Raw genomic sequence first — 20,603 nt, forward strand, 5'->3', positions numbered from 1 at the left:
AGGGGGTGGGGGGGGGTTAAGGTGTAAAAACTGAAGTCCTAAAGCTGCTTGCAATTAAGATTACTTTATTTGATTATTTGATTTATATCGTTTTCAATATCGTTATCGCACAAAATGAAAAAAACGATATCGCAATATGAAAATTCCGATATCGCCCAGCCCTAGTGTGAACGCAGCTTTAGATTGTCCATAAATGTTAGGTCTGACTAATTTTCTTATTATTTTATCCTTTAGGAGGGAAGTTTTTTCCTCCACTGTTACCTTGTGAAGTGAGTCATAGGACAAAGTCATCTTTTTTTTTCTGAATGAATGAATGAATGAATAAAATGGTTTATTTCAAGCAATCAGGTAATAATACATACAATAACATCTTACATAATCAATCACAAGTTGATCACTTGAAAGAGAGTGGGGGGAAGCGAACTTATATAATCTCACCCCGGCTCGACCTTACCATTTTATTTACTTGAATTATCAAAATTTGTTTTAGGATTTGTCAAATATTTGTACCCTACAATCATAGATTCAGGTTATTAAGCATCTTTAAAATCAGTGATTCAATTTCAAACATCCACAGACAAGTTATTTATGTTAATCAGTACCAAAAATCTAAATATACTCAAGACGATTATCATCAGGAACGAATCATCCACATTAATCAAAACCAAAGATCCAAGCATATTTAGACCATCATCACAAAAAAATAAATAAATAAATAAAAAAGATTACCCGCACCAACCAGCACCAAAAATCCAGAGCATATAGAGATGATTAATAATCATCTGAATTTATTCTAGACCCCAGCATCAACCAATACGAAAGATCCTCCCGACGGCGATGATCCGAGCGTACCCCAGACTCCCGGCACAATCGATGCAAATTATCCTCCCTGATGATATTCATTAATTATCATCAGAAAGAAAAATCATCTACTTTAGTCAACACAAAATATCCAAAATATACTCATTAAAAAAGTCAATTTGTGCAGATTGTTTCCATAAAAGAAGATCAGTCAAAAATCACACTTTAGGAGGGAAAAAAAAAAAATCAAAAATATGTGCAGAATCAGTGACACATAACAGTTTAGGCGACAGGTTTAAGGCCACATAATCCTTCATTGTTATGACTGCAGAATGTCCTTCTGTTAATATAGTAATTAGTAATAGTAAATTGTGCTCAAGTTGTCTGCAGGTCAGCTGAAAAGTGGGTCAAAGTTCACCTTTAGAAGCCGTAGATTCTAGACGTTATTTTCTTGAAATCACATTTCACACTTATTTTACATCCATTAAAGGCTCAGACGTCCGCAATCCCACACTTCTCAAAGTCTTTCATGCTTTTGATCTACAGTGGCTTAGCCAGGTCCGGTGAACCGAGTGGTTTGACAAAGATCCTGGAGTTCTGCACCCAAGTTCCCTGGATCTGTCGTTTCTTTCTTTACAATCTCGCAGCATGATATTTTGACAGGTGATCATCTAGACAAACAGCCGAACCCTTCAGGTGTTTTCGTTGTTTCATCAGAGCTATCTTGTGCTTTCAATTCACAAACCTGATCAGGATCGCCGGTTTATCTGAATTCTTTCTCAGAGGAAGCGGATGACATACCTCAACAGCACTTAGAACGAAAGAAATCTCATTGAGCGAGAGAAATAATTGAACTTGGCTTTTCCATGGTTGCGTTAGCATTCATGAAGATTTTGCCATTTATCTCGTTGTTCGTTACGATGGAAATGTCGGAAATCTTCCACAAGTTGTAGCAGTGGCGATAGCTTAGCATCAAACCCGATCAGTGCTGATATCTTAGCATCCATTAGAAGCAGTGGAGTTAGCTTAGCCTGGATGTCAGCTAACGCAATTTTAAGCTCCGTCAAGTCTGCTTGTAGATTTTTCTTTGGTACCATGTTCAACTCTCCTTGTTGCAGGATTACTGCTGTTTTGCAGTAGCTTTGTGATCAAAGTCGCTTGTATACAACTTTGAAAAGACCAAGAGTTGAGGAGAGTTGAAGACACACATCTGCACACATCTTATGAACCGGAATGATGAAAAAAAAAAAAAAAAAAGAAAAAGTTTTCAACTGCTTCTATCTACACGTATTCCCTTAATTTGAAACACTGCCGAATAATAGATTTTCATGTAAAAAGAAGTTCAAAAAACTTCCACACCTAAGTGTTAATTGTGACAAATTTTCAGACTCTATAGAAGTGTCAAAAGGAACTTTACGGAACAAAAAAAAAACACATCTTGCTACTCATACACAGAAATAGCCTTCACTTTGAGTTCCTAAATAAAGCTATCCAGAACTCAGCTTTGAGAAACCATAACTTGTCACCTCATGTTCATTTTTGTGTTATTTATTTATTTTTAGTGAAGAATGACGTTGTGAGTGTGCATGCTTGTTTGGCTTTGGTTTCTCTGGGATTGTAGTAGATGGGGAAGCTGTCCAAAGTGCTCGTGAAATGACAGTTGGGATAGACTCCAGCCTACCTTGACTCAAAAATGATTGAGAATTACATTTTGTACATGCCATACATATTTATTACCTTTTTTTAATTAAAATGGAAGAGCACACAGGAGGAAAGGCACATAATTAAGTAAACACCAAAACCAGCCCCACGTGTGTGTTCATATCCTGTTGTTTAAACTTCGGCTTTCTTAGCTTGTCCACAAATTCATACCTAAGATAATTTTTTATGAAGCTTTAAACGCCTCCTGGTCTGGGGTGTCCAATGCGTCGTTTGTAAGATATGTATATACTGTATACAAGCTCTGAGATGTGGGCGGGGCCGTCGACATGGAGCAACCCCGCCCCCCTCCCCTCTCTTTTGTTGAGAGCATGTTTAGGGTGTGCAAAGAGAAAGTAAGAAAGAAATCTTTTAGAGCAAATCGTTTGCTGTTGGTTTTTTGAGATGTCCTGGTGGTGTAGTGGTCACAGCAAGAAGACTGGTTTGAATCCCAGATGATTCCTTTATGTGTGGAGTTTTTCCTTGCACATGTTCAGCTTTTTCCAACAGTCCAAGAATAGTCTTGTTAGGTTGGGTGATGACTAAATTGACCCTTTAGTGTGGACCTTCTGTGGATTGGCGAACTGTCCAAGGAGTACACCCACCTTCTCCTTGAAGTAGTTAGGACAGGCTCCAGCATCCCCCATGATCCTGCACAGGGCAGATCAAGAGAAAAATATGGATGTGTGGTTTGTAAAATAAGAAAAGCGCATTGCACTTTTGAGTATTTGTTTTTCACTTGGTTTTCTCATTTGATTTGAATGTACATCCTTGATAAATCCTACTCGTTCGATGTAATTTTACAAAGTAAATAAGAGAAATCTATATTTTTTAATAATATCCACTCTATGCCTCACAGACTAATTTTTCAAAAGATAGCATTGAGATTATATTTATTCTGAAACTACAAACTTCAGTTCCTTTAATAAGATCTCAGGCTGTTAAAAAGATGAGTCCCTTTATCTTGCACTTTCAGATATTGCTACTTTCAGGTTAATATTCTTTTATCTAAAAATAAATATTCACAGATAGCAAAAAGGTTGACATGATAAACTTTAATTTCATCTGATTTTAATTAAAAAAGTCTCTTCTAGTACATCAAAAAGATAATTAGCGCAGGAAGAAAAACCTCACATTTGCAGCACTGGAGAAGTTTCCCTTGTTTTGAATCCATTATTTAGAAGCCCGGCTCTCCCCTGGGCCATGCACAGAAACTTCTAAGACCTTTATATGTTTCAAAAAGTTGGACAAGTGTGTCTAATGCCAGCTCTTGGTGGAATTCTTTCTCCCACACACAACCAAGCCTTCACTCTGCCCACTCTTTCCAGTGATTTATGTGAAGCAGCGGCAGCAGAAAGCCGTATTTTTCTAAAATATTCAGCTGCAATCAAAGTAAATATCAAGTTATATATTTTTTTTAATACTCCCACTGATGTTACTTCTGTTGTAATTTAATTTTAGTGAGTACACTTGAGTGAATTATGTAGCATACATACAATATACTGATGTTACTTTTCGTATTCTTTACAAACAAAGCATAAGCATGTAGCCTGTGGTGCTTATTAGATATAACTTTTTCAAAGCATAAACAATCCAATAAAAGCTTGAGGAACACGATATATACATGTATTATTTGATCATGACACACCCCAATGATCAGGAACCACTGGAAGCAGCAACTGGAAAATTAGTAGACTCGTTTAAGTCTTTAACATTTATTTTTGAAACAAAGTCAAATTTCAAAATAGATTCTTTTTTAGTTTAGGCAAAGAGTGTTCCCTTTACTGCTCAGCTCATCGCTTTGTAAAAAAAAAAAAAAAAAAAAAAAAAAAAAAAGCATTCCAAAAAGGCAGTAGAAGAAGTTCTGCAAAAATAGGGTCCTATCATATTTTATGAGGTTCTTTGTACGAAACATATGGGGTTATATAGAGTTTTCTGGATGTGAAGATGTCCATGTGGTCTTTTACCATCCTGAATAAAATAAATAAAATCCCGGAAGAGCGAAGACAAAATCTCAAAAGGGCTGATGATGGGACTGCAGACTCCTCTTTGGAATTTAATCTTTCAGTAAACTCTTTGAGTTTCCGTTTGTCGAAAATCAAACTTTACAGGATGTGTCAAAGCAGGCAAACTTCATAGAAAACCTGGATTCTGGAGTCTTAGCCTTGAAGAGGAACTTCATTTAATTGCTAAACTAAATCTTGACAAAGATTGAACAAAAAATGGTGACAAAATTTCAGCCCCAAATGGCATAAAGAGGATCTGACAACCACAAACCAAGCTCTTAAATATTCTGAGAGGCAATTATCTGAAACAGAGGCAGCTGTGGAAGATTAAAACTAAAACCTGGCATGACTGTGAGCGGAGGAAAAGAGAAAACCTGAACAAAAAATATGACTTCATCTAAATGACACTAAACTAGATTGCAAAGGAGACTCAAATTGCTAATTTTTTCCCACACCTTTTAGTTTATTTATTTTAAACAATAAAAACAACATATAAATCAATACCCTTGCTGATAACAATAGTTATTCATTTAGTAATTCAATCATTTTTAGTTTAGAAAAAAAAGTCTCCATTTGACAGAACATCAGAAAAATGTACTTGTTTGAAAAGGAGATAGGCAGAAGCTATATCTTATTTAACCCTTTTCAAATGCAATTCAAATAATTTGGAAGGATTCTGAAGCGGAGAAAAGCACCCTTGTGCTGACATGGAACCCTTTACAAACGTAAAATGTTGGAAATGTTGATCACCTAAATGAAGATATACAATATGTGTGTGTTATTGAACGTGTGTTATTGAATGAATGAAATGGTTTATTTCAAGCAATCAGGTCATAATACATGAAATAACATATCACTTAATGAATCACAAGTAGATCGCTTGAAAGGGAGTGGAAGGAAGCGAACTTATATAATCCCACCCCGACTCGACTATATTTTCTCTACATGAATTATCAAAATCCAGTTCAGGACTTAATATCAAATATTAATAGATTCAGGCTATTAAGGATCATTAATATCATTGATGTAATCAAATTTCAAAGCATCCACGACGAATCATTGATATTAATCATTAACAATAATCTAATATTCTCATTGAAAAAAAGACACTGTGGAGATTGTATTCAAAGAATTATGATAATACAAAAAGTAACAAGTAAATCATCTTCATTTGCTAATGCAGTAAAAATCTAAATATTATCATTAAAAAAGACAATTAGTGTAGATTGTATTTATCAAAGTTCAACTCTCCTCGTTACGGTAGCTACAGTTGCTTGTGCGCAACTTTAAAAGACTTTTAAAAACCGAAGAGTTGAGGAGAGCTGGAGACACGCGACTGCTCGTCGTGACCTGGAACCGGAACTCTGACCCGGAACCGGAACTGAGTTTAGGTGTTGCTAGCACCAGGGGGTCATATGCCGCTCGTTAAATTATTTAATCTGGCCCGTCAAATGGGAATAAATTACAATGACAATCCCTATTTGCTTTATTTTCCCTGTAATTGTGGTTGTTTCCCCATAGATGGCGCACCATAAATACATTGGCCTTTGTTTAGGTGCAAAAAGTTATCCCAAATTTCTGTGGCGTTGGAAGAACTGTCATTTTTTTCACGTTTATGAGTGTTTTCTGAGTCGGACAATCCTTTTTTCCAACCATTTCAACACCACGTGAACGCAGCACTTCTCTAAGTTTACAGTTATCCCTGGAGCATCAAACTATTGGTGCAAGTGGCACTAAAATGAGAATAAATTAATAAAAAGTAAAACTAATTCTCATCCAGATTGGATGTTAGTTCTTTCTCTTATTACCAAAACACTCATCTGGCCCTGGTCCGGGCCCTTCTGTCAAATTTTAGAGCCATTTTTGGCCCATTAGTCAAAAAGTTTGCCCACCCCTGTGTTAAAGCCTACTCTTTCAGTATGAAGTTATATTTGTGCCACCACATTAAAGCACCACATTGAGAAAAAGTCACAGTTTTGAGATCAAAATTTCCTAAATTGCAAACAAAATGTTCAGTTTTAAAAATAAAAGTATGGGGTTAAATTAGGATAAGCTTAAAGTGAATGAAAAACAAGATTAAAATTTTGAAAAACAGCCATTGTAAATTTGAAAAAATGAGAATTTAAACTCAAAAATACATATTGAAAATTTGAAGGAATTATTGAAAATTTAACAAAATAAAATGTAACAATTGGAAAAAATTATATTGAAAACTTGAGAGAAATATTGAAAATTTGGCCATAACAGTCAACCAAACATTTTCTCAGAGCTCCATGTTTCTCTCAAGACCACTTCAACATCAGTAAGCACAACCAGATTTAACATATAAGGTGCTCCAAATAATATTGTGCACAGTATGTTTATTATTATAATTATTAAGTTATTTTGGCGCTTTTAAAAGAAGACACAAGAAAGAAACTGAAAAAAAGAAAAAACTTTACTCACATCAATTAAATTATGGGGATCTCGTTATTCGATAGCCATAAATTATCTGGGTGATGATAATGTCTGGTTTTGTCAAGAGTGCAGCGCACACATGGGAGTGTCTGAAAATGAGTATGTGGGCTGGAGGATATTGCGGAGGGGCTATAGATAGCTTAAATCCAATCCCGCCTTTTTTTTCTGCTGAAGGCAGATACTGATGAAAACTGAGATGGGCTGTGACAGTATCAGTGGTGCTCGTGTGAGACATTAAAGAGGGGCAGCAGATGCCGTCGCACACAGTGCTTCCCTTCCTTCCCAGCTCTAAACTTGGACGGCGCGAGTGCTGATGTTTGCAGGCTGTGTTCAGCACCTTCTCTCACCGGCGTGTGTCTGCTGGCGAGGTTGTGTGGGACTTTAATGAAATGCAGAAGGACAGACATGCTGTCCCTCTGGAAATGCATGTTCCCATATCAAGACATGCTGGCTTGATTATTGTGACTGCATAATAGATCAATGTTAGAATATCTGCTTGATGAGCTGAATAATTTTGTGCAGACGGCAAATACAAAAAAACCCAGACTTTCACAAGACAAAAAAAGCTGCCTACACAAAATGTTATGCGTTGCAAGCTTTTAAAACTAATCTGTGCATTTAGCCGCTGCCGAGCAGACCTAAATAAACTACGTGGCTTATAAAGTGGCGAAAATGAAGCTGAAATGCCAGGACAATAAAGTGTGAAGTTTAGTGTCTGGCTCAGTGCCTGGATATTGAGCAATTAGAAAAGGTAACACCTTGAAAGTGTAAAACAAGTTTGAGCTGAGTGCAATGACCTGAGAGTGCAGTGAGAAAGCAATTAAAGCAAGACGAGTCATTTAGCATTGCTCTGCAGCTGCATACCTAATCTCATTTGCTGCCCAGGAACCTTCTTCCTTTTTTGAAAACAGTTTTTGTGATTTTATCCAATCAATAATGTAAAATTCATAACTCATAAACCCTTTTGTAATACTAAAATCTGAGGCCGTCTGCTCTTATCTGCTTGCTTGGCTGTTGGGCAGGAAAAGTAAAAAAAAAAAAAGAAGAAGTAGGACAACTTGCATAATTAGTAAAGCTAAGTATTTTATGCCACTCTGTAAACTTGTTTTAGAATCTTCTAATCTTACAATGTATGATACCAACTACAGACCTATAAAGGCATAAATGGTGCAAACAAATTGTTTTTCATTCACATGAAGACCATTGAATGTGATATCGTCTAACCTGGCAGATAGTGACAGTTGACCTTTCCCATTAACAAGTGGGCATAGCGCCTCGGACCTGTGCTCTTCACTTGTCTCCCATGAAGCATTAGGCCAACATGTTGTACATGTTACCGCGGAGTAACCCTCTGAACCAAAGATACAACCCCATCAATCATTTTGAGCAAAGTCAGGCCTGACATTTCTCCGGGGAGCTGACAGCAGAACAATGAGCTGATGCTAGTGTTCATTGCTAACAGGCTTCACTTATCAGCACGAGGCAAGCACACAGCACGAGTGTTGTTTTTGTAACGCTGGTGAGGCTGTGGACCTTGGAGAGTTAAGTGTTCTTTTGTATCTGAATGTAAATTCTGACAATCCCACATGGAGCTTTAAAGAAAGGGACAAACAGCTGTTTTTGTGAATGCATGCCTCAGTCTGACAAGAACTCTTTAAACCACTACTGCTGTTGATTTCAATTTGTCCATTTGCAAATATCTTTACTTAGTATTCAAGATACAGTATCACAAAAGTGAGTACAACCATCACTTTTGTTGCCAGGGGTTTGGCTATTGAAGCCTCTATAATCATTTTTTTGTAGAAAAAATAACTTAACGCTGCTATACAAGATGGACACTGACTACTTTTCATTGTGTCACAAATTCATTTTAGCAGTGTTGTCCCATTAAAAACATAAAAATAAATATCAGTAGAAATAGAAGAGGTGTGCTCACTTTTGTGAGATACTTTGAATTTAGAATCATGGTTGATCTTATTAGTACTCATTTTGGCAGATTTATTTGTTTTATCACTTTCTTCAATACAAGTTATTGCAGAAAAGTAGTATTATCATTAGAACGATGGAAAATGAAAGTTGTATTCAGAATATTCCAGCAAAAACTTGCATTGGAAGAAGCACAGGAGTATTTTCTGATTGCTATCCAGCAGCTGACACATTGTGCCAAATTATTTCATCTGCTACTTTTCACCTACTTTTTAACTCTTCTGCTCTCTTTGGAGTCCAGATGACTCAATTGATATGTGATTCCTTCCATGACAAATGTGGACAAAGGTGGACAGGATTTTATGTCTGCCATGGACATTAGTTTGAAATTCTGCTAGAAAAAAAAAATAAAATGATGATTACCACAGAAAGGGTTCATTAACAATGTATCCTCATTTCTGCTTGCAGGGGAATGCCTGTGTCTAGACGGTTACATGAAGGATCCAGTCCACAAGCATCTTTGCATCCGCAGTGAGTGGGGACCTAATCAGGGGTAGGTCATAATTACCTCATCAGGGTTTACAATGATTTATTGTGCCGTAGAATATAGCATAGCAACTAAATATTATTCTTTTTGGTTGTTGTTGATATATAAATTAATGCAAATACCAAATTACAGCTTTATTTGCCACTAGAGGTTAAACTCTTAAACTCCATTAAACCTATCTGAGTTTTTTGTCCTTTGGTCACTATGGATCAGTAAATAATTAAATACTTTTTGTTAAAAGAAAAGTAGTTCTTTAAAAAATATTTTTATTAATTATAAAATCAGAATCCTAAAGGTTTAATGGCCACATTAAATATTTACTTCTGGCTCAAAACCACCAGTATGTGTTCAACACAAGACATCTGCTTTAAGAGCTTTACTTGCAATAGTTAAACTTATTAAAACTTTATACTGTAAAATAAAATAAAAAATGAAAAAAAAAATAAACATATGTTCCACCAGACAGTCACCACCAAATCTTTTTTTATTCTATTTTTGCACATAAGAATCCAGATCAAATTTTCCTTAAAAAGTAAATTAGGTAGAATATGCTACAAACCAAGTGGACCACAGAACACATTTCTGATGTTTCTGTTTCACCAATGCCACCATGAATACTTATGGGTTATATGAATTTTATCAGTAACTTAAGTCTCGTTTAGTATTAAGGCAAACCATATCAGACCAAATATTTAGAATAATGAGTAAAAAAGAAGCTGTTAACCTATTGCTTCTTGATATGCAGTAAATATATAAAGTTAATTTGAAAAGCTTTTTATCCTTCAAAACTTCATGAAAGTTACTTTAACGGAATCGAATCCAAACCCTAACTTGATGTCTTTGTGAAAGATAACAAGTTATGTATTTTTCATTTTGCGTTCTGAACATTTAATTTAACTTGAATGTGCTCGGCTCAAAAGGCCTTGGCATTTGCCATAATTTTTGGTTATAATCATAGTTCAATGTACTTTCTGAACTAAAAGGGATTTTTTTAAACACCTTCCTTTATTGATAAGGCAAAAAATGAGTATGGCATTTAAAAACATTTTTTAGTGCAAAGTTTAGTTAACTCCACATTATAAATTAACTATTAAAAAAAAAAACTTTTGTATCTTAGGTTAGATTGAAACTTTGTTACAGTTAATGAATCATGAATAACTTTAATTTTCTGGTTTACAGTGTAAGCTTTTTCTGCAAATGACATCCTATATCTGGATTCACTGTAATTACAAAGTGAAAAGCCCAAATATACAAATATTTGACCTCAGTGCCTAAAGTTAAGAAAGAACATAGATGACCTGTGGATTTCTTGTTTATTCTTGTCTGTTTGTTTTGTCTTTTGCTATTAATTCTTATAGCTAATGTTGGATTACTCTTATAAAGTACTAAGTTGAATGTTCTGTCACATCTCATTTATCACAAACATATTTTACATCATTTCGCTATTTCGGGGGGGAAAAGTTCAAACCTTTGTTAGAACAATTTATTAGATTATTTTTTTTAATTTTATTTTTGTAGGGCAGTTTGTAAGAGGACCCCAAGTAAAAGTGCCAAAACAGAGGACAAGTTTACAAGTTTTATCGTAGTTTTATTGTATGAATGGATCATTCCTTGACAGTGCGCCTTATAAACCAGTGCGTCCCATAGGGTGGAACATATGGTGCTTGAAAAAATAGCAATCTCCGAAGCCTGAAAATTCAAACAAATGTTTGTGTTTAAAATCTAATTAGGTTAAAAAAAGTTCTAGGGGTAAATAGTTGCAAGTACTTAGAAATAAAAAAAATAATACTTTACTTATTTTATTTAGAGAGTGATTTTTTTTTTCCTCAGTCAACTTGTGCACTTGGTCAGAAGCCATGTTGTAAAGTCTTAGACTCTTTCTAATAAAGTGCATTTTATGAATGTAAAATTTGCCCTGAATGTTCATGTGTGGGTTGCTTATCCTCCCTCTTCTTTCAGAACGGAAAGTTATAAATACTGCAAGATTCTGTCACTTTTTTTTTTTTTTTCCAAATGGAACAATCACAGCTGCCTTTTGTACCTTGACAAGTCATGATAAAGGTCTTTGCTGTTAAATCAAAACTGGCACAAAAGCTTTTTTGACCAAATGTCACTTTGGGATAAGTTGAGGATTGAAATAGTTGAAAAAGCTCAAGTCAGGTCAGTCAGGCATTCACCACATACACCACAAATACATAAAGTGGGGAACAGCTCCTATAGTAACACAACAAGAAAAAGTAACACTGTTGATAAAGGAAAACCCTCCTGAATAAAAGTTGCAATCTGTGGTTAACATCATTGACTGTATATGAGAACGGGAGCAAGTGAGTGTGACATCCTACATAGAAAATGGCTCCAACAAAATGAAGCCGATTCAATCGCCATTTTTTTCACAAAATGGATGCTGCCATGTTAGAACCAGACGTCATCAGTGAATAGTGATTGGTCCAGATAGCAACCTCTCTCACCAATCAGGGGAGAGCTTGTTAGAAGTCTAAACCCCTACCCCTTATAATCAAACGTTTCAAACGTTGGAAGTGGAGACCAGCGGGCATCAAATACTTATATTGGGACTCTTGATTGGCCAGTTTATAACTTACACAGCACTAAAATATATCATATACAGTCAATGTCCATCAAAACAAGAAGCAAAGTTGATTTGCAGTAATACAATTGAACAATCCAGAAATAAGGTCTTACAGGGCAATAAATTGAATAAAACTCCTAATGGAATTGGTCTTTTTTTTTGTTCTATCAATGCAAGTGTAAAAGACAAGCACTGTCAGCTGAGTGGAACCACAACTAGCACATTAAGTAAGCTAAATCCAGTCTGAGAAATGGATGATTGGAAAATCGGTACCTTTGTAAAGATAGGGTTTCAGCATTTAATGGTATGTTTTCACCTGCTTTTAAACATACACCTCTAAATGTAGTGTTTTCCCTGACCCACTCTGTCACTGTATAGTAGAGGGAGCATCCTCGAATGACCTGAAAGTTTAATGTCTTCCATGGATGCATCTCTCCTCTTCTGGATGTTCTTTGTGCTTACAGTAGAGCCGCAGTTATTTAGACTGACATCGGGCCCCTGTCACTTCTCCTCTTTACACTTTCACTCTGCAGACTGTTTAGTCCCACAGCTGCCACTTCCCATTAATCTCTATCATTCTCCCGCTTACTTCTGCCTCTTTTCACCGAAATCGCTCCCCAATGTTTTTCTTGCTCCTCCTTTTGTCCCCCTCACCAAAACGTCGGCACGTCTCATCAGCATCTGTTATTCCGACTCTCTCCGCGTCGCTTTTTCTTTTCCCATCCTGTCATCCTCTCTTATCCCCGCCTCCGCAAAATATGAGATGTGAGCCAAAGTCAAATTGGATGTCAAGTGGAGCAAAACACATTTTTCAATCAGCGTGTTTAGACACAGCACACATTGTAATGTTGATTGTGATTTGTGAAGCTTTGAAAGAAAGACATGATTCAAAGGTAGATTTTGAGACACGCTTTTTGATTTCGAATTGTTTTGTTAAGGAGGATGGGTGCTCTAAAAAAATTGAACACTTCTCCGGCTTTGATTCTAATGCTCAGTTTTATTCTCTCCTCTTTTTTTTGTCTTTTCTTCTGATCTCTTCTTTTTTTCATGCAAGTCCCTGGCCTTACACCATCTTCCAACGTGGTTTTGATCTTGTAATGGGAGAGCAACCGTCTGATCGCATTTTCAGGTAAGAACAACTTCACAAAACTTTATTTCATTCAACTCTAATGTTTTATTTCTAACCCCGCAGTCAAACGGCTTGTTAGAACTGCAATAAACACCTTCGATTGTCTCTATTTTTAGAGGATTGTGAGCCGGCAGCAATTTGTGGAATAATTCACACAGTTGATTAACTCTTTTACTTATAATAAAATCTTTAAATTGTGCGTCAGGTCTCAAAATATTAAATTCATATATTTTTCATGCATTAGGTTTTGACATTTCTAATATATAAAGATTTTCTTTGGGATTTTAGGCCTTGATGAAGACCAAAGTGGATGTTCATGGGTGTAGTAAAGGAGGACATGGGGGTGTTTGGTGAGAGGAAGGATAGCTTTAGATGGAGGCAGATGACTCGCTGTGGCGAGCACTCAAAGGAGCAAAAGTACATTAAATAAGGCACATTTGTCCTAATAACGGATTTTGCCTTTTAAATTCCATCTGTGATGTTTTTCCAAAAATGGCTCAAATAAGGTGGTTTTCTCCTTCACATTATTAACATGATGTTGTAACATTTATTTATTTTTTCATTTATATATGTTAACCAACAGGCTGAAACCCATTAATAGGTAAATTCATATACTAAAAATCACAGTTTTCATATAAAATATACTAAATAAATATTATAAAGCAGTAAATACAATAAAATAAGCTAAAATAAAATAGAAGAATTAATTATTTCAAAGTTTTCACACCTTTAATGAATGTTAAAAGATGAGATTAAAAAGTGCTGGCATCAGCAGTTAAAAGTCAAGGTGATGACAGGAAAACAAAGACATTTCTCTTATGATGGAGGACATATATAAAGACAATTAAGATTAAAATTGAATTTCTGAGTATTTCTTTATTCAAATCATTAGGGATCTGGAGCAGATAAAAATGTAGTTGGAAAAATCTTTTAGGTGTGACACAGAGCCTAGAAAAGCCGCTCCATTCTCTTATTTCTGCTTGCCGACGATCTAGTTTTCCTTAGGCGTACAATAGATGATCTCGCACTCGTGCACCACAGATCATGTTTTTTTTTCCTTTCAACTGATCCAAAAAATGATCCAATCCGTGACTCTAAAACCACACCCCTAGTTTTCCTTGTCCTAGATGACATCTGGCTCAAAATTGTACAGCGTCATTGCTCGATTATTGGTTGCCATATTTGTTGCACTGGTAATGTTAGATTGGGGATGTGAGGGGCTGTAAACTACTAGCTCAGAGTGAAAAATAATTGATGATGGGAAGTGAGGCCAGGCTTACTCCTCACCAAAGTCCGGCCCACAACTCAGAGGTGAATTTCGAATGAACTTCTGCCTCCTGCAGAAAGTATGCCCTAGAAACGACACTGTTTTTTGATTTTGCTATAAAAAACAGCATAATCATAATTAAAAGATTCAATTTCGGGGAGTTGACAGGAGGCTACACTTGATCTTCTATGAAAACTTGTTACGTGTTGAAAGTAGAAGCCCTATCTCTGCACAGCTGAAGGTTTCTAAGATGCAAGATCCTAATCAGATATCTGTCCAAGTACTGTACTCAACTTCAGAAGACACTTCTGCTGAATAAGACAAACACGCACCAAAGAGCACAGCCAACCTTTTGTTTGCTTAAGCAGACATTGTCATGTGAAACACAGACGGGTGCATGTAAAATTTAGGAGCGGCTCTGCATTCACACACTATCCGCCGCAGAGGCTTCCTCCGAGGACCCGCGGAAATGTTTTTCTCGGAGCAGTCGGCCTCTCGTGGGACGCCTCATTGTGTTTTCCACCCATATTTCTCCTGTGAACCAAATAAGTCATCCGGCTGGATCCGAGTCTCCAGTTGTCGATTACAAAACAACCCCTGTTAAATGGATGCTAATTTGTCTTGTGGTCACCAATGTACGTCACAGCGCATCACAGGGATTATCGTCACTGCTGTTAAACATGCTCCCTCCAGACCTGCTAAAGGGAGATGCAACAACAGCTCCCCAATCATTGACTGGAAAAAATATCTCCATCTAGTAGCAGCCTTCTCAAATGCGTTTTATTTTAGATGAAAAGGAGCAGCACTCTGAGTATTTTGACTTTGAAACAAAAGCTTTAATTAGCTTGATGTAGCCCAATGTTTAATATCTGCCGTGGTTTAATCACCTATTTCTCAAAGTGGCTGTGAGTGCATGAACCCTGCTCAAAATTCACCGCCCTTTCATATGCTAAGTTACCATTTTATTAACTGGTAATGGAACAAGCGAAAATGAAGGAATATGTTTAGTCTGCATTAAAAGAGGTCGTTAACGATATACTCAACAATTTCCTCTGTTTTTTTTTTTTTGTCTATACAAGTCAAATATGTATTATTCATCAGTGCTAATAATGCGTTTGATGCTAATCAGCATGCACTGCCTCACTTACAGCTTGAAGAATTATATTTCATCTTCAGAGCGTTTAAAGATTAATGCTGCTCATTGTATTGCAAATATAAAGTGCTTAAAAGCCTTTGTTCCAGACATCTGCTGTTTACAGTTTCATCGCCATGCTCGCTCTCTGAGGAATCTCTCATTTTTATTTTTATTTCTTCCCAATTCTTTTCATTTGGTCTCTATTACATCCATTAACACACGTCCCTGTGCCCGAAAAAAGCAACTACGTTTAGAATAAAAGTAAAAAAAAAAAAAGTTCTGTGATTTAAGACCGAGATTCATTGCAATTGAAGCAGCAACTTTATGTGGCTTTTTTTTTTTTTTTTTTTTGGTTCCAAGAAGACACGTTACTTCTCAGTGCTGGGAGAGCTGACTTTGTGATGCCGTGAAAGATTTATTTTCCTTTGGGTTAGAGTGTGAATCTTAACCTCTGTGAAGGAGTCACTGCGGAGTATTTGACTTCATTGTTGAACTTAAGACGTTTGGGTGACTGGGAAAAACAGATCTCTAAATTTAGCAAAATCTATATATATATAAAACTTTAAAAGACCCACTCTGATTATCCCCCAAGCTATTTTAAAAGCATTTAATTAAGATGACCTAGTTTTTAGCCCAAATAATAATAAAAAAAAATTGTGTTGTTTTCTAGAACATAGTTCTTGCAGAGCGGCTATAGTTTATTTGAAATTTGCCTCAGAGTTGTAGGCGGGACCGTTTGCGTGGAGTAACCCCGCCCCCACTTCCCTTCCCCATTTTGTTTGCTTGCTATACTGCTAACTTGTAGCCCCTCACACCCGTAACCTAGCTTTACCAGTGCAACAAAAATGGTGAGCAATATTGGAACCATTCAGCTGTAGGATTTTGCTAGCTCTGACATTCTGTAACTTAATAAAGTGATGAAGAAAAGGTAAATTTGTACCAAAATTCAATTTGAAATATCAAATGTAAAAATTAAAATGCATAAACAGAAATGCTTTTTCATTTTTAAAATGTACCTGCATTACTTGTCTCTTAAATAAAATGAAAAAGCAATTTTCCAAATGGCTTTTCCGTTTTCTTCATCATCACTGCTCATTCTGTGACATAATTAAGGTGACAAATCCAATGAAGACTGCTTTTTCGTTTTCACATCCCACCGCACAAAAAAGTCTTATGAATCAGTTTGAGTTAGCAGTTCCAAAGGGCGCACCACGATGACGTCAGTGATCGCTCCTCCTCTGCTTTGGTTGGTGCTATCGGCAAACGACATGACTTATATCGAGAAAAGGGAAGAAGGAAGGAAGAGGAGGAAAAACCAGAGCAAAGCTGAAGATCATTTCTAATTAACTGGCGTTTTTTTAAAACCTTTAAGGCTTGGATACATTACTCATCACGAGTTATACGGTAGCATAGTGGTCAGCGCTACAGCCGTCTATCCTGATGTCTCCGGTTTGAGCTCCGCCATAGATTGTTTTACTACTTATTGTTATTAAGATTTTATTTAGGGTTTGAGAATCGTAATAAATAAATACTTGACATATTTCAGACAGCTACGTTATTTCTGTTCCAGACCGTGCCGGTGTTAGGCTTGAGCATGATGCATCCCCTCCATGGATGTCTGTTAGTCTGCATATTAAGCGAGTGAGCCCCGCTGGACACCTGGAGGTCCAGGTTCTGACTGAATGACATCTGATGCAGAACAAAGAAATACTCAGAAAAGCAGTTTTAATCCTAAATTACTTTATCCATATCCTCCTTTATGAGAACAATGCTACATGAACATGTTAAGAACACCATAAACACAGTTTTCACTGCAGTGGGTCTGTAAACAAAACACAAAGATTTTCTGACAAATCTTTTTTTTTTTTTTTTAAAGAGACAACAGCAGGTTCACACCTCTAATTAGAACTTTTTCTTTGTTCATTTTTGGACATTACAAATGAAAGAAACGCTCTTAATTTAGAGTGAAGTAACATTTAATTCAGTTTCCATCCGAGGGTGACTCTTCACTTGTCTTTTCCCTTTCCCATCCGTGACATTTCTCTCTCTCCCTGCAGATTCACGTACACTCTCGGGGAAGGAATGTGGCTCCCGTTGAGCAAAAGCTTCGTCATCCCCCCAGCTGAGCTCGCCATCAACCCATCAGCCAAATGCAAAACGGATATGACAGTGATGGAGGACGCGGTAGACGTAAGGTGAGAGACATGTGATGGTGACACCTCTCATGGTGGGGATGTTTGTATAAATGAAACAGGAGGCTGCAATTATAGAGATAAAGCATATGATAAGACAAGAAAACTAAATGTTCAAAGCTACATTTGGACAATAGCTGGACTTTTCAAATGCTTTGTTTTATGTTATTAAAATAATATTTTAAAAGAAACACATTTTAATCAATATCCATTCAGAATGATCTCATGTTTTGAGGCTTCATCAGTTTTCAGTCTTTTATTCGCTGTTGTTGCAGAGATTAAAGTCGATTGGTAGTTGATGGAAAGTAGATGGAGAGTTCTTTGTGGTGAAGAATCTAAGAAAATTTAATTTAAAATAAAAACACAATTAGAAACTAACAGATATCCAGAAGCACACCAAAATAATTGGGAGTCAGAACAGCAAGCAGCACTCTGTTCATAAAAAAAAAAAAAAAAAAAAAAATCCTTTTATGTTCACTATCATTTGGGTTTGATTTGCTCACCTAAAGCAATTGTTCAAATTAACTTTTTTTTCATCAAGCAGATTATAAAAGCAAACTATATTACTAGATTATGACATCTTAATTTGGTCCATATTAAAAAATCTCCTGGGAAGCATTTCCTTTTTGATGAGCAATTATGTATCTAATGAACAACAGGATCTTTGGAATTCATTAATGTTTGCTTACAGTTGGAAATCTCATTAGAAATATTTTATAACACGATTGGTGATTTGAGGATTTTTTTTTTTTTTATTGAAACTGGAAGAATTTTTGGCAAGGAGCTGCCTCTTCCTGAAAACCCTCAAATTGCTTCAAACCAAATTAGATGCAATAAATAAAAATCTGTATATTTTGAACAATAAGTTGCAGCTGCCAAAATACATATTAAGGAAGAAAAAATCATATATGAGTTGCATTGGAGTATAAGTCATACTTCTGTGAAAAGTATTTATCAAAATACTGGACCAAGGATGAATATTAGTGATGAGAAAATAAGTTATGGGTAATTATTTATTGGTGAATTAAATGTCCAAAGTTAAAAACACAAAACTGTCTACTATCTACTCGGGCCGTGCTGTGTTATTGCTGATGGAAACTTGCACATCCCCCAGCTCCTCTCATGTGACTGATGGAACAGTTCAATAGTCTACAAATTAAAATTAAATTAAAAGTTAATACCATGAACTTTTCATGTTAGCTGTTTTATTTATTAGTTAGTAATCAATACTTTAATGAATTAGTTGATACCAAACATTGGTGATGTACTGGTATCGACACTTTGATACTGTGATATTGATACTCCCATCACTAACGGACATTTTATCTTTGAAAGGCGAATCCTGATAAGTATAGAGAACAATAAAATATTGTATATATGCACATTTCATAGCCGGAACACACTGATACTTATTTAGCTTCATAAACTTATGAGGAAATTAGTATGTTACTGTAGCGCATTAACAATTATTAAGATAGCCATAGTATGAAGAACTTGCTAACAAGTCAACTAAACTTTAAACTAATAAATCTATAAAATTTTTCATCCATTGTGTTGCTTTCGAATAATTCTGTAAAGTGTGGCATATGTTGAGTTGCCCTTCTTCTACTACAGCGCCCTCTTGTGGTTGTTACTCTTTATTTACTTCTATTAAGAAGTAAAACTGCTAATACTCAGTCATTCTATTTAACTGAATAACCATTCTTGTTCTAGTACATTTTTTAACATCTTATTGATAATCATATATTTTTCATTATATTTTTATTTGTAGTACAAGTTATTCAGATCCTCAACTGACCAATCAAATGCCTCAATAAAAGTTTTGTCTCGTGTTGAACATTTGAAACGTCTCATAAGCTGCATTTCCATTGACTATCAACTTGTGAAAATTGGATTATTAAATTGCGCTAAAAACTTGCCTAGTGGAAATAGGACAATTTTGACAAAAAAAAAAAAAATACAGGTTTTGGGACTTGAAGGAGGTGGTTTTTGAGGCGTATTGAAATGGACATATTTCCCAATGAGTCACATGACCAACAACCGGATACAAGAGGTCCCACAGCATCACACAACTCCTCAAAAGTTGAGCGTGTCGTATGGAATTGTTGGATCCACAGCTCCTCTGTAAAATCACCAACCACGATTTCCCAAAATCGGTTAACTCATAGTCGCTTCCACGAAGCTCACTGCTCCACACAGATGTCTCCTTTGATAGATGATTGGCGCCATACCGTGACAGAAATTTGAATGAATCTCCTGCAAATCAAAGTATTGTTCACATCTGTCACCATGTTTTTGAATGACCTATTGTGTGAGTTTTTTCATATTATTATAAATAATGGAATAATGGAAAAAATGTAATTGCAAAATTAGGTTTTTTGACATTCATAGAATTTCAATAAAGTTTTATGCATATGTGTAATGGAATTGAGCTATTGACAGATTCAGAGCCTGCCTTCAAGTGATGGGGGCTTCCAGCAAGCTCACTCTTAAATCTTTAGCATGGTTGCCATAGAAATGTTTACTCAGACTGACTTGACTTGGACCAGTCACTGTGTACTGACGCCGTTTGGCAGCGTCCACAATGCAAAAATTAAAAAAAATAAAAGAGAGGCCACCGAATTGACTTCATTTGACTGGAGCTAGAAGTAAACCAATTTCAATGGGTGACATCAGACTCAGTAAGTCCAGTTCTCTTATACAGTCGATGGACATTATACATTTAATTCAAGAGTGCAGCTTAAACAAAGTGTATTCGAGCATTATGGTTTTTCCTAAAATATAAATGTAAAAAGTGATTAGTTGGGCCAAAATGAATCACACTTGCATAGCATATATATATATATATATATATATAT

At 35.9% G+C, this 20,603-nt stretch overlaps 1 protein-coding gene across 6 annotated transcripts in view; it reads left to right on the forward strand.

Moving 5' to 3' along the window:
• Positions 1-20,603, forward strand: part of astn1 (astrotactin 1) — a 373,519-nt gene that overhangs the window by 121,758 nt on the left and 231,158 nt on the right. For all 6 annotated transcript variants that reach the window (XM_024273426.2, XM_024273427.2, XM_024273428.2 and 3 more), the window contains 3 exons: positions 9,357-9,441; positions 13,077-13,151; positions 17,611-17,748. In XM_024273426.2, coding sequence (XP_024129194.1) covers positions 9,357-9,441; positions 13,077-13,151; positions 17,611-17,748 — 298 coding nt within the window. The remainder of the gene's footprint in view (positions 1-9,356; positions 9,442-13,076; positions 13,152-17,610; positions 17,749-20,603) is intronic.

The sequence above is a fragment of the Oryzias melastigma genome, linkage group LG17 (assembly GCF_002922805.2).
Source record: "Oryzias melastigma strain HK-1 linkage group LG17, ASM292280v2, whole genome shotgun sequence".
Taxonomy (NCBI): Eukaryota; Metazoa; Chordata; class Actinopteri; order Beloniformes; family Adrianichthyidae; genus Oryzias; species Oryzias melastigma.